This window comes from Camponotus vicinus, unplaced genomic scaffold (assembly GCF_025532165.1).
Source record: "Camponotus vicinus isolate PSW18456_S1 unplaced genomic scaffold, iyCamVici1.0 SCAF_4, whole genome shotgun sequence".
Lineage (NCBI taxonomy): Eukaryota > Metazoa > Arthropoda > Insecta > Hymenoptera > Formicidae > Camponotus > Camponotus vicinus.
The window spans coordinates 14350771-14363089 of record NW_028141976.1 but is presented as its reverse complement, the minus strand read 5'-3'; the positions used below and the strand labels follow the sequence as shown (position 1 = coordinate 14363089).

At 32.2% G+C, this 12319-nt stretch overlaps 2 protein-coding genes across 8 annotated transcripts; one reads left to right on the top strand and one right to left on the bottom strand.

Annotated features, from left to right (window-relative positions):
* The first annotated feature begins 119 nt into the window (after nucleotides 1-119).
* LOC145971072 (acyl-coenzyme A thioesterase 13-like) lies at nucleotides 120-3276 on the top strand. 4 transcript variants are annotated; one of them, XM_083098355.1, is made up of 4 exons: nucleotides 120-370; nucleotides 509-641; nucleotides 2058-2257; nucleotides 2563-2828. In XM_083098355.1, exons 2-4 carry the CDS (start codon nucleotides 561-563, stop codon nucleotides 2726-2728), a joined length of 447 nt encoding a protein of 148 aa, XP_082954481.1. In that variant the 5' UTR covers nucleotides 120-370; nucleotides 509-560; the 3' UTR covers nucleotides 2729-2828. The 4 variants fall into 4 exon arrangements, with proteins under 4 accessions (XP_082954481.1, XP_082954483.1, XP_082954482.1 ...); XM_083098357.1 differs by adding an exon at nucleotides 2846-3276 and having other exon boundaries at nucleotides 122-641; nucleotides 2563-2624; XM_083098356.1 differs by adding an exon at nucleotides 2846-3276 and having other exon boundaries at nucleotides 124-641; nucleotides 2563-2669.
* Nucleotides 2651-11273, bottom strand: LOC145971043 (uncharacterized). 4 transcript variants are annotated; one of them, XM_083098278.1, is made up of 22 exons: nucleotides 10891-11272; nucleotides 10637-10820; nucleotides 10300-10445; nucleotides 10033-10211; nucleotides 9537-9695; nucleotides 9207-9465; nucleotides 8986-9122; nucleotides 8616-8894; nucleotides 7241-7365; nucleotides 7022-7140; nucleotides 6821-6951; nucleotides 6574-6704; nucleotides 6241-6380; nucleotides 5974-6155; nucleotides 5078-5239; nucleotides 4745-5006; nucleotides 4532-4656; nucleotides 4161-4439; nucleotides 3688-3812; nucleotides 3483-3601; nucleotides 3282-3412; nucleotides 2651-3163 (listed from the first exon to the last, which is right to left on the bottom strand). In XM_083098278.1, the coding sequence occupies exons 2-22, from the start codon at nucleotides 10708-10710 to the stop codon at nucleotides 3014-3016; spliced, it is 3414 nt and encodes a 1137-aa protein (XP_082954404.1). In that variant the 5' UTR covers nucleotides 10711-10820; nucleotides 10891-11272; the 3' UTR covers nucleotides 2651-3013. The 4 variants fall into 4 exon arrangements, 3 of the variants coding, with proteins under 3 accessions (XP_082954404.1, XP_082954405.1, XP_082954403.1); XM_083098279.1 differs by having other exon boundaries at nucleotides 10637-10785; XM_083098277.1 differs by having other exon boundaries at nucleotides 10637-11106; nucleotides 11190-11270.
* Nucleotides 11274-12319: the final 1046 nt, after the last annotated feature.

The following is a 12319-nucleotide window of genomic DNA, read 5'->3' as shown; positions in this document are numbered from 1 at the left end:
GTATTATGTAATATTATAAGTTCATAACATAATAATCTCAATTAGCTTACATAAATTTTTTTTAAATTGAGAATGTTTTGCTAGGAACAAGCACGGCTGTGTTCCAAAATTCACTGCCAGTACTGAAAATCTTTAGTGTACGTCACGTAAACTATAGATTTTCAGTACTGGCAGTGAATTTTGGAACGCAGCTCACATGTGATGTCAATGACGTCATAGAGTACAAGATGGCGGATAGAAATCGTGGTGGGGAGTCATTGGCGCATCTCTGAGCCCTATTCTTTAAAAAGGAATACGAGAATTGGCTATATATTTTCTTATATTGTGCTATTCACAATCTCGACCTTCGACTTTAATTTTTATTACTGATGTAAGAGTGAGATACAGCATAATAATAGCATGATGATGCACATTTATAGTTTTAAAATCACTAGAAAAATCATCGGAGGAAATGGAATTACTTAAATTTTTAACGCGAGGATACATATTTATTTCGTTACTTCATTAGTTTGAAGCGCGCGACGACTAGGAAAAACGTAAGAGATTCAAGGATATTGATCATGTCGCAAAGAATGAAACTTGTGTTCACCATGTGGGAGAAGGCGATAAATAGCAAAAGTTTCAGTAGGTGTATGAAAAATGTAAGTCTACAAGTTTCATTCAATCAGTATTAAATCCATATACAGGGTGACCCATTTTAACTTAGGCAGCCAAATAACTCGAAAAATAAGCAAGATAGAGAAAAATGTTTTAGACAAAAGTTGTATGGTTTCGAGGGGGCCATAAGATGGTATCATTGGTTTGACCTTGAAGAGTCATTTGAAGGTCACGTGAAGGTCACTTCAATTTTTTTAAATGGAACATCCTATATATTTTTGTACATTCTTGTAGCTCATCTCGAGAGCTTTCCAAAACACTATAATTAAGTACATTTTCGTTAAGTACTTTTTGAGTTATGAGGCTTGAAATAATTTCTTAATTTTACATAAACCGTAAAATATCTTGTAAAATATTCATTTTTCGATTACCTTACCTTAATAGTTTTATGTACAAAATAATGAGAGGAATCAATTGGTGTAAAGAAAACACATAGTTGTTTCGAAGAAAAAATATGTAATTTGCAATTAACAATTCCATATTTTTTCTTAAAAACAACTATGTGTTTTCTTTACACCAATTGATTCCTCTCATTATTTTGTACATAAAACTATTAAGGTAAGGTAATCGAAAAATGAATATTTTACAAGATATTTTACGGTTTATGTAAAATTAAGAAATTATTTCAAGCCTCATAACTCAAAAAGTACTTAACGAAAATGTACTTAATTATAGTGTTTTGGAAAGCTCTCGAGATGAGCTACAAGAATGTACAAAAATATATAGGATGTTCCATTTAAAAAAATTGAAGTGACCTTCACGTGACCTTCAAATGACTCTTCAAGGTCAAACCAATGATATCATCTTATGGCCCCCTCGAAACCATACAACTTTTGTCTAAAACATTTTTCTCTATCTTGCTTATTTTTCGAGTTATTTGGCTGCCTAAGTTAAAATGGGTCACCCTGTATAATTAAATGTATGTATTTATATCAATGACATTTGTAATTCAATTGTTTTTGCAAGTTGCATATATTATAATTTACCTTGAATATGTCTATTTTTAACGAAACGTCACAAGTATTTTTCATTGTTGGAATAATACTATAAGATTTTTTGATACTTTTGGTTTCTTCTTTTTTACACGAGACATCTATTTTCACTTCTTTTAACAGAATTCACAGTAAACACAACTTTTCAGCAGACAAATTTAGTTTTATTTTTTTCGTTTATTTATAATTTATAATTTTCATTTTTAAGAAAAATAAAATTCAAATTCAAAATAAAAATCTATGTTTAAATATAGATCTATGTTAAAATACAGATTCATGTTTGCAATTGACAGTTGTATATTTATATAAAAAGTTTATAACAAGAATGATATAAATTATCCATTTTTTCTATCAAAGTTCTCTATTATATTGTTATCTATAAATATACATTTATATCTTTCTGAAAAGGTACAATTACTTTCGGCTGCTGATGGAAAATGCAAAGCACAATTTACTGTGGCTGAGGAGCATTTAAATCCTCTTGGTACTTTACATGGTGGTTTCACTAGTACCATCGTAGATGTTATATCATCGTATGCTCTAGCGACTTATGAAAGAGGACCTAAACCTCCTGGAGAGTTGCACGTTTCTGTAGATCTACATATGACGTAAGAATCTATATCTGAAAACCTTTATTATCAAATTTTTTTATTTCTTTATATTTCAGTATTATTTATACATGCAATTAATGTCATTGTAATATTTTTCACACATTGGTGTTATGTTCTCAATATTTTGATAAATTGAATTTCTTTATTCCTTATGCAGATATATATGTACATAGTAATCTATAAGATGAGATGTATATCAGTTAAAATCTAAAAATTGAAAAATATGACAATTGAAACTTAATCATCTTCATTAATACAAAACATACAAATGCTTATAATATACAGTAAAGTGAATGGCACAGGTTTTTGAAGGCTGCATTTCCTGGTGAAGTAGTGACAGTCGATGCTGAGACTATACGTAGTGGTAAGACTTTAGCATTTCTTGAAGTGGAGCTTACGAAAAACGACGGTAAGGACATTGTTGCCCGTGGACAACATACCAAGTTTATTATGTCAGATAAACAATAAAATTATTGAATAATAACTTAGTGATCCATTCATGTATTGTATTATATGTACATAATAAAAGAAAGAATAGAATATGTTGTAAAATTTCTATAGCGTAATATATCTTGTCTCTTTTAGATCATTTAAATTTTGCTGCAATACGTGCATACAATTACAATTTGATGATATAAATCTTGCACTAAGAAAGATAATTATTATTGATGCTATGGTTTATTGGTGCATATATAAAGATAAAAAAACAATCGACGACTTGGCTCAAAACTTATATCAAAAGAATTACGCTCTTTAAAAGAAATGCATTTTGAAAGCATTTTCTTTAGCTGCTCTGCGCAGAAAATTATCCTTTGTATTTATATCTAACTTAATATAATCTTCCGATATTACTACATCTGTTATGTGGCGCAAAGCGAACTGGAAACAAAACTCCTCAAGTTCCTAAAATTCACATATTCAGATATTCGATGATATATTATATACACATAAATAAATATTGTAATAAATAAATATTGTAATTCATGAATTCCATAATAAATAGCGATTAATCCGAACTTACCTTAGCATTACATTCGATCGCTTTATTGTAGAAGAAAGCTACATTTGACACACTGATGGCTTTTTTTAATATTTGACTGCAATCTTTTATAAGATTGGTTTCACAATACATGTCGGCCAATTCCAGAAGTTCTGTAAAAAAGTGTCATTGCAGTTTTCGAATTGTAAGTTAGTGATAGTTTACGTTAACAACTTCAATTACCTAACGCGTTCTCTGAAGGTAAATCGATTGTGCCGGTATATAAGTATTTTAAAAAGGCTTTATAAACGATGTAAGAAAATTTATCTGATACGGTGAACACTGATGATGAATCCGATATACTGTCAAAAAATAATGTGTTGACATTATGCAATAACTGAACTTGTGAGAAATTCTCAATAAAAGTACTTTTCTTTTCTAAATTTACCTTTGAATATTTTCAGCCCAATCATGTTGAAACATCTTTTTGAAATAATCGCAACGAATCTTAAGGATAGCCTTGTGAACGTAAATAGGTCGCCCTTCGACTTGTATGGTAAAATCGTTCGTCAACTGAAATACAAAAATAATTATTAAATAATTTAATCAGATTAAATATAATATAAAAATTATCATAAAAAATACGTCATTTTTCACTTTTAATGTTATAATTCAATATATAATTGGAGTGAACCCAGAAGTCTCAAGCAAACCAATCATTAATAATTGCAATTTATTTTTTCTTTGTAAAAAAAGTTTTTAAATTCTTTTTACAAAAATCTCTCTATAAACCTCTTATATGTAAATCTCTATATTCTTTTATACTAACCAAACTAATTTGAGAAAATATATATTATATATATTCAGTTTTGTGCTGTATAATGCAAAAAAGTACATACAAAACAATAAAAGGAAACATACCGGATCATCAAATGCTGCTCCTACAGATTCCAATATATTCAATACTTCTTCAACATACTTGTTTTTAATTGTAAACACAGTTAATGGCTGGTGCTTGATTTTCAAGCCACTATACGCAAACACTTCGTGAATTGTCGAAAACTTCGTGGGAAACGGGATGGAAATACTCTCGTCGTAAAAGTCACCCCATATATAGATAATCCTATCATAGCCAACGGCAATGCTCAAATTATCAGAAGCAGCGACATCCAAAACCTTTCCCATTTTGGGCACGTTCACCTGTCGATCGTATCTTTCCTTATTATTTTATTTCTCGTCCCATTCATCATAACAATTATTAAAAAGTTTTTCATCAATAATTCATGAGTTACCATAATCGGACTGGAACATCTGCAGAAATTAACGCCGACTTGTCCATTATAGTTATTGCCCCAGGCATAGATTTCTCCTTTATTGGTGAGTGCCAAGGTATGATTACGTCCACAGGTCATCTTAACTGAAACGTCGATTTCCATCTCAATCATGAGGATATTCAATAATGCAACATTCTTAGAAATCAAATCTCACAGATAAAAAAAAATCACCTATTTTATCCGAGATTGTGGTAATTTCGTGGGGGTACACGTAATATTCTTGCGACTGATCGATTGAAATCTGACCCAGACTGTTCTCGCCCCAACCATATAGTTTGTTTTCATCAGTCATAACCATGTTGAATTCTGAACCACACGCGATATGGACAACATTCTTATTCTCCAATTCATGTTTTATCTGCCTCGGCACACTATCAAAAGTAGCTATATCTCCGTCATCAATCCGCCAATCAGTGTTTCCCCAAGCATACACCTAAATTATAAACAATTGTTTAGTTTATAAGAATGACTATTATCATTGTGATAGTTTAATCTTTTATTTACCTTTCCATCACTAGTCAGAGCGATACAATGATAATATCCGCCTGCGATGTCCACGACACGTTTCTTGTTTAAATCGGCGACTTGAGTTAACGTGGATTCTTCAAATATAATCATTTTAGTCCAATCACTCACATTTTTTGCGAATTTTTCGCAGCAATAAACCTTTCAAAAATAGCAAAGCAGTAATACACTTTTCGATTTGATTTTTAGAATGTTCAAGTATGAAAGCACTAGTAGAAAAAACCTGACAAAAGATTAATGATGAAGTTTGATACTATTCAATCCTAAGTGCTTTTCAATTTGATAAACTTATATAAATTCACTGTCCATGTTGGTGGATATGAAAGAATTGGACGTTTTCTCACATTTTAAAAATATTTACTGTGAAACTAGGTATGTGTGTGTATATTCCTTTAATTTTTACAAGAACCATATTGCATGTATAAAGAATTAAAAATGGTGCAATCTCCGCTTTTCCTTGTTTATCAGGAATATTTAAAAAATTTTTTTCATATTTTTTTTCTCTAATTAAAAAAACAAAAATTATCTCATTGCAATCTTTCACATCCTATAGTCTTAATTTTAAAAATATTTGCATGTTCAAATAAACATTATGTTCAATTATCTGTATGTACTTCTAATTAAAACAATTTATTTATTTAATATATATTCTTAATTATTTCATCTATTCATATTTCATTATGATTTTTTACACATGTATGTAAAAATTTTTATTTCCACTTGTTGTCAAAGAAAGAAGAAAATTTCACGATTTAGGGAGGATATAAAACCTCCTCATATTAATTTTATCTTTCAAGCAAGTTAAAATTTATTTCCAGGAACTTAGATATCCCATCAAGGCACATTCAAGGAATATAATAATATCTTTGATATACCTCTCCTTCTTCTGTAAGTGCCAGGATGCAATAATCGCCGTGAGCAAAGGTTTTTATGTTTTTTCCACACAATTCTTTTATTTTTGTGGGATGGATAGTATGTATGTCATTAATACTTGAATAATAATTTAAACTGTAGACATTCTTATCCTTTGTCACAATTATAGCCTCGTGAGCCTCTTCTGCTTCAAAATGTCATGGTATAAGTAACAATATCACTTAGCAAAAAAGCCAATATAAGAAAAAAGAAAAAAAAAGATAACTTACGAAATACCGTAACCATGTGAATTTGTAAAATAAATTCCGGCTTTAGCATCCGGAAGAACGGCCAATTTTTAAGATCCATTGAAATTATCTTCTCTGCTAGAACGCATTGCAAGATTCTCTTGTCATCTTTCTGCATCTCGCTGCAAATAGTTGATCACTTTCAGTTTAGTTACCTTCTCATTCACTTTGATTTGTATTAGTTATATTTCATGTCATTGCAAGCTTCTTGTTTTCATCTATTTTCTCATCGGCATATGCGATTATTTCGACATTGCTATCATTCAGTAGCAACTTATATAAAAAGGAAGGAAAAAACAAGATTATCAAACTTACTTCTTTTTATTGGTTGTTGTTTCTAAATTTGTCTTCACTACATCTTCCGAGGAACAGAACTTAATATCATTCAATAATGTGTCAACTGTCATGTGACATAAAGCAAACTGAAAGCAGAACTCCTCGAGTTCCTAAGATTCATATGATATTCGACATGACATACATATATTGTATATATTTTTATAAACACATTGCAATTAATGAATTCCAACATCAATAGCGATTGACCCTGAACCGTAATACTTACCTTAGCATTGTATTCGATCGCTTTATTGTAGAAGAATGCCACATTTGACACAGTGATGGCTTTTTTTATTATTTGACTGCAATCTTTTATAAGATTGATTTCACAACACATGTCGGCCAATTCCAGAAGTTCTGTAAAAAAGTGTCATTGCAATTTTTGAATTGTAAGTTTGTGATAGTTTACGTTTACAACTCCAATTACCTAATACGTTCTCCGAAGGTAAATCGATTGTGCCGGTATATAAGTATTTTAAGAAGGCTTTATAAATGATGTAAGAAAATTTATCTGATACGGTGAACACTGATGATGAATCCGATATACTGTCAAAGAATAATGTGAAGAATAATTGACATTATGTAATAAGTAAACTTGAGAAATTCTCAAATTAAAATACTCCAATTTTCTTTTCTAAATTTATACCTTTGAATATTTTCAGGCCAATCATGTTGAAACATGTTTTTGAAATACTGACAACGAATCTTAAGGATAATCTTGTGAACATAAATAGGTTGACCTTTAACTTGAATGGTAAAATCGCTCGTTAACTGAGGAACAAAAATTATTAAATAATTTAATAATAGTTTCATAATCTGTTTAATATACAATTTATCATAAAAAATGTAATTTTTCACTTTTAATGTTATAATTTAATATATAATTGGAGTGAGCCTAGAAGTCTCAATCAAAACAATCATGAATGATTGCAATTTATCTTTTCTATGTAGATAAAAGTTCCAATTTTTTTTACAAAAATCTACAAATCTCATATATAAATCTCTATATTCTTTTATACCAAACTAATATGAAAAAATATGTATATATAATTTTATATAAAATTATACAGGGTGACCCATTTTAACTTAGGCAGCCAAATAACTCGAAAAATAAGCAAGATAGAGAAAAATGTTTTAGACAAAAGTTGTATGGTTTCGAGGGGGCCATAAGATGGTATCATTGGTTTGACCTTGAAGAGTCATTTGAAGGTCACGTGAAGGTCACTTCAATTTTTTTAAATGGAATACCCTATATATTTTTGTACATTCTTGTAGCTTATTTCGAGAGCTTTCCAAAACACTATAATTAAGTACCTTTCCGTTAAGTACTTTTTGAGTTATGATGCTTGAAATAATTTCTTAATTTTACATAAACCGTAAAATATCTTGTAAAATATTCATTTTTCGATTATCTTACCTTAATATTTTTATGTACAAAATAATGAGAGGAATCAATTGGTGTAAAGAAAACACATAGTTGTTTTTAAGAAAAAATATGGAATTGTTAATTGCAAATTACATATTTTTTCTTCGAAACAACTATGTGTTTTCTTTACACCAATTGATTCCTCTCATTATTTTGTACATAAAACTATTAAGGTAAGGTAATCGAAAAATGAATATTTTACAAGATATTTTACGGTTTATGTAAAATTAAGAAATTATTTCAAGCCTCATAACTCAAAAAGTACTTAACGAAAATGTACTTAATTATAGTGTTTTGGAAAGCTCTCGAGATGACCTACAAGAATGTACAAAAATATATAGGATGTTCCATTTAAAAAAATTGAAGTGACCTTCACGTGACCTTCAAATGACTCTTCAAGGTCAAACCAATGATACCATCTTATGGCCCCCTCGAAACCATACAACTTTTGTCTAAAACATTTTTCTCTATCTTGCTTATTTTTCGAGTTATTTGGCTGCCTAAGTTAAAATGGGTCACCCTGTATATATATATATATAATTTTATGCAAAATAATGCAAAAGAAGTACATACAGAATAATAATAAGAAACATACCGGATCATCAAATGCTGCTCCTACGGATTCCAATATATTCAATACTTCTTCAATGTACTTGTAGTTATTTGTAAACACAGTGAATGGCTTGCGCAAGGTTTTGCGGTTACTGTACGTAATTGCGTCGTGAATCCTCGAAAACTTTGTGGGAAACGGGACGAAAATAGGCTCGGAGCAAAAATTACCCCATACATAGATAATCCTATCATAGCCGACGGCAACGCTCAAATCACCAAAAGCAGCGATATCCAAAACCTTTCCCATCTCGGGCACGTTCACCTATCGATCGTATCTTCCTTATTATTTTGTTTCTCGTCCCACTCATAATGACAATTATTAAAAAATTTTTCATCAATAATCCATGAGTTACCATAATCGGACTGGAACATTTGTAGTCATTTGCAGTCACATTAACGCCGACTTGTCCATAACAGTTTCTGCCCCAGGCATAGATTTCTCCTTTATTGGTGAGTGCCAACGTATGATAATATCCGCAGGTCACCTTAACTGAAACATCGATTTCCATCTCAACCATAAGGATGTTCGATAATGCAATACTCTTAGAGATCAAATCTCAATAAAAAAAATTACCTATTTTATCCGAGATTGTGATAATTTCGCGGGGGTACATGTAATATTCTTGCGATTGATCGATTGAAATTTGGTTTAGAACGTTATTGCCCCAACCATATATTTTGTTTTCGTCAGTTATCGCTATATTGTATGTCAAACCGCACGCGATATGGACAACATTCTTATTCTCCAATTCATGTTTCACCTGCCTTGGCACACTATCAAAAGCTATATCTCCGTCATCAATCCGCCAATCAGTGTCTTCCCAAGCATACACCTAAATTACAAAAAATTATTTAATTTATAAGAATGACTATTATCGTTGTGATAATTTAATCTTTTATTTACCTTTCCATCACTAGTCAGAGCGAGACAATGATGATTTCCGCCTACGATGTCCACGACACGTTTCTTGCTTAAGTCGGCGACACAAGTAGGTGGAGACATGACAGGTATATGCGGTTTTCTAATGTACAAGTTACGTATTCGAGGATGCCAGTAATAAACCTTTCAAAGATAATATAGCTACAATATATTTTTTGATCTCATTTTTGAGTCTTATTTTATATTTAGAATGTTACATGAAGTATCTAAAGATATGACAAAATATTAATGATATTATTTCATGTTTGATATTTTTATACACTTTTAAAATATCATGAAACTATAGTTTCACATATGTAAAATTTTCATTTCCATTTGTCTCCTAAGAAATATTCACGATTTAGGGAGGATATAAAACTTCCTAATGTAAATCTTATCTTTCAAGCAAGTTAAAATTTGTTTCCAGAAACTCAAATGTACTATCAAGACACATTCAAGAAATATAATATCTTTGATATACCTCTCCTTCTTCTGTAAGTGCCAGGATACAATAATCGCTGTGAGCAAAGGTTTTTATGTTTTTTCCACACAATTCTTTTATTTTTTTGGGGTAGATAGCAGTTTGTATGTAACCAAGATCTGAATAACCTACGCTGTAGACATTTTTGTCCTTCATCAGAATTATAGCCTCATTGCTATCTATTTCAGAATGCCACAGTGTAACAATATCATGTAGCAATGAAAAAAAAAACAATATGGAAAGAAGAAAAAATGATAAATCTTATACCTGTACTATATACTAGAACCATGTGAATTTGTGAGATAAATTCCGGCTTTAACAAATGGAAAAGCAACCACTTTTTAAGATCCATTGGAGTTATTTTCTCTGCTAGAACGCATTGCAAGATTCTCTTCTCATATTCCTGCATCTCGCTACAAATAGTTGGTCACTTTCAGTTTAGTTACCTACTTATTCACTTTGATTTGTATTAGTTGTATTTCATGTCATCGCAAACTTCTTGTTTTCATCTATTTTCTTACTATATGCGATTATTTTGACATCGCTATCAACCAGTAGCAATTTATATAAAAAGGAAACAAAAACAAGAGACTGTCAAACTTACTCCTCTTTATTAGTTGTTGAATTTCTCTTCTCTACATCTTCCAGGGTACAGAACTTTTTCGACGACATCGACATGATAGTAACGCGACTTTGTGTCGGTGTAATTTTTGACCAGCAGTTGAGAAATCTTTATGCTTTTTCTTATTTTCTCTCAAAGTAAATCGAAACGCTCTTATTACTATCCTCTTAGAAAGATCAAATTAAAATGCACTCGTACGATAATGTAAGATGACGGTGGGATTATGAAATAGTTACCACGCCGTCAGGAAATTGACGAACCGCGAGCGGAATGCCTGGTGATCGAGATATCAGGTTTACAAATAAATGACCCAAAAGATACCGAGACGAGAACTGTATGTTGTCCAAGTACACAGCAACACCGGAACAAATGCCGGACACGCGAGACTAAACTATCGGTGGCCTCAAGTCGAACTCGCAGCAAATAATTAGAATACCGCTCGAGGAAAATGACTACGACCATAAGGTACAGGACTTAATGCGAAATAAGCCACCACGTGTATATAACCGTGAACGGATACTTGCGAGGTATTTACATTAGGTCTGTTCTTTATAGCTGAACTGGCTACACTGGGCTGCACTAGTTCAGAGATTATCCTTTTTACTCTACATTGGGAGGAAAGAGATAACCTCTGAACTAGTGCAGCCAGTTCAGCTATAAAGAACAGACCTATTAACAACACAACAGAAGAATGGCGACTGCTCGCTCGCCGGCGGTCGGTGTCCGGTGATCGTGGTCGCTCGTGTCCCAATTGACCATGTCGCCAATTGGCCAATTCAAAATAGGACTCTCTGATTGGTTAATCGTTGCTGGTAACCCTAGGCACAGGTCGATATAATTGGCTGCGGTCAATCGCAACGTGGTCAAACGGGACGCTCCCTGGTCGCTCATCTCTGGTTGCGCCAAAACGTAATTCAAACAAACCAATCGCCTTGTGCGACGTCACACTAAGTAGTGCACTAGCGCCGTCACATCCGTACGCCAGCGCCATCACATGGCTACTACGCCGTACAATAATAAAAATTAAAAAAAAGTAATTGAAAATAAGAGAAAAACAATATACATGTTCTCTCTTAAGTCGTAATCACACTATATGTTGCAGGCTTGGTTACAGTTGGAACTCACCAATTAGAGTGACCGGCCGACAAATTGCTTTGTTTTGATTGGTCAATTCCAACCGCAACCAAGCCCGCAACCCGTAGTGTGATTACGGCTTTAGGGCCGTTCCAGAATACGTTGCAAATGTCCCGTTGCCAGTTGCCAACTATTGGCTGCGTTCAGCAGAAAAAGCTGCTTTGCAACTGTTGTAAAATTCGTGAGCCTGATTGGTGTATGCTCTTAATTTTGACTGAATCTAAGAGCATACACTAATCAGATTCACGAATTTTACAACAGTTGCAAAGCAGCTTTTCCTGCTGAACGCAGCCATTGTGATCCAATCAGCATTGAACTAGCTTGACGCTAATTGGCTGCATTCAGCGAACTCAATAGTTGGGCAACATTACTAGATTTTCCGATGTAATTTGACGTTGATTGGCCGGATCTGAAAGTAGAAACCAATCACGTTCGATTGCTACTTAGCAGTTGAGCCTGCTGAATGCGGCCAATAGCTGCTTTGCAACTGTTGTAAAATTCGTGAATCTGATTGGTGTATGCTCTTAGATC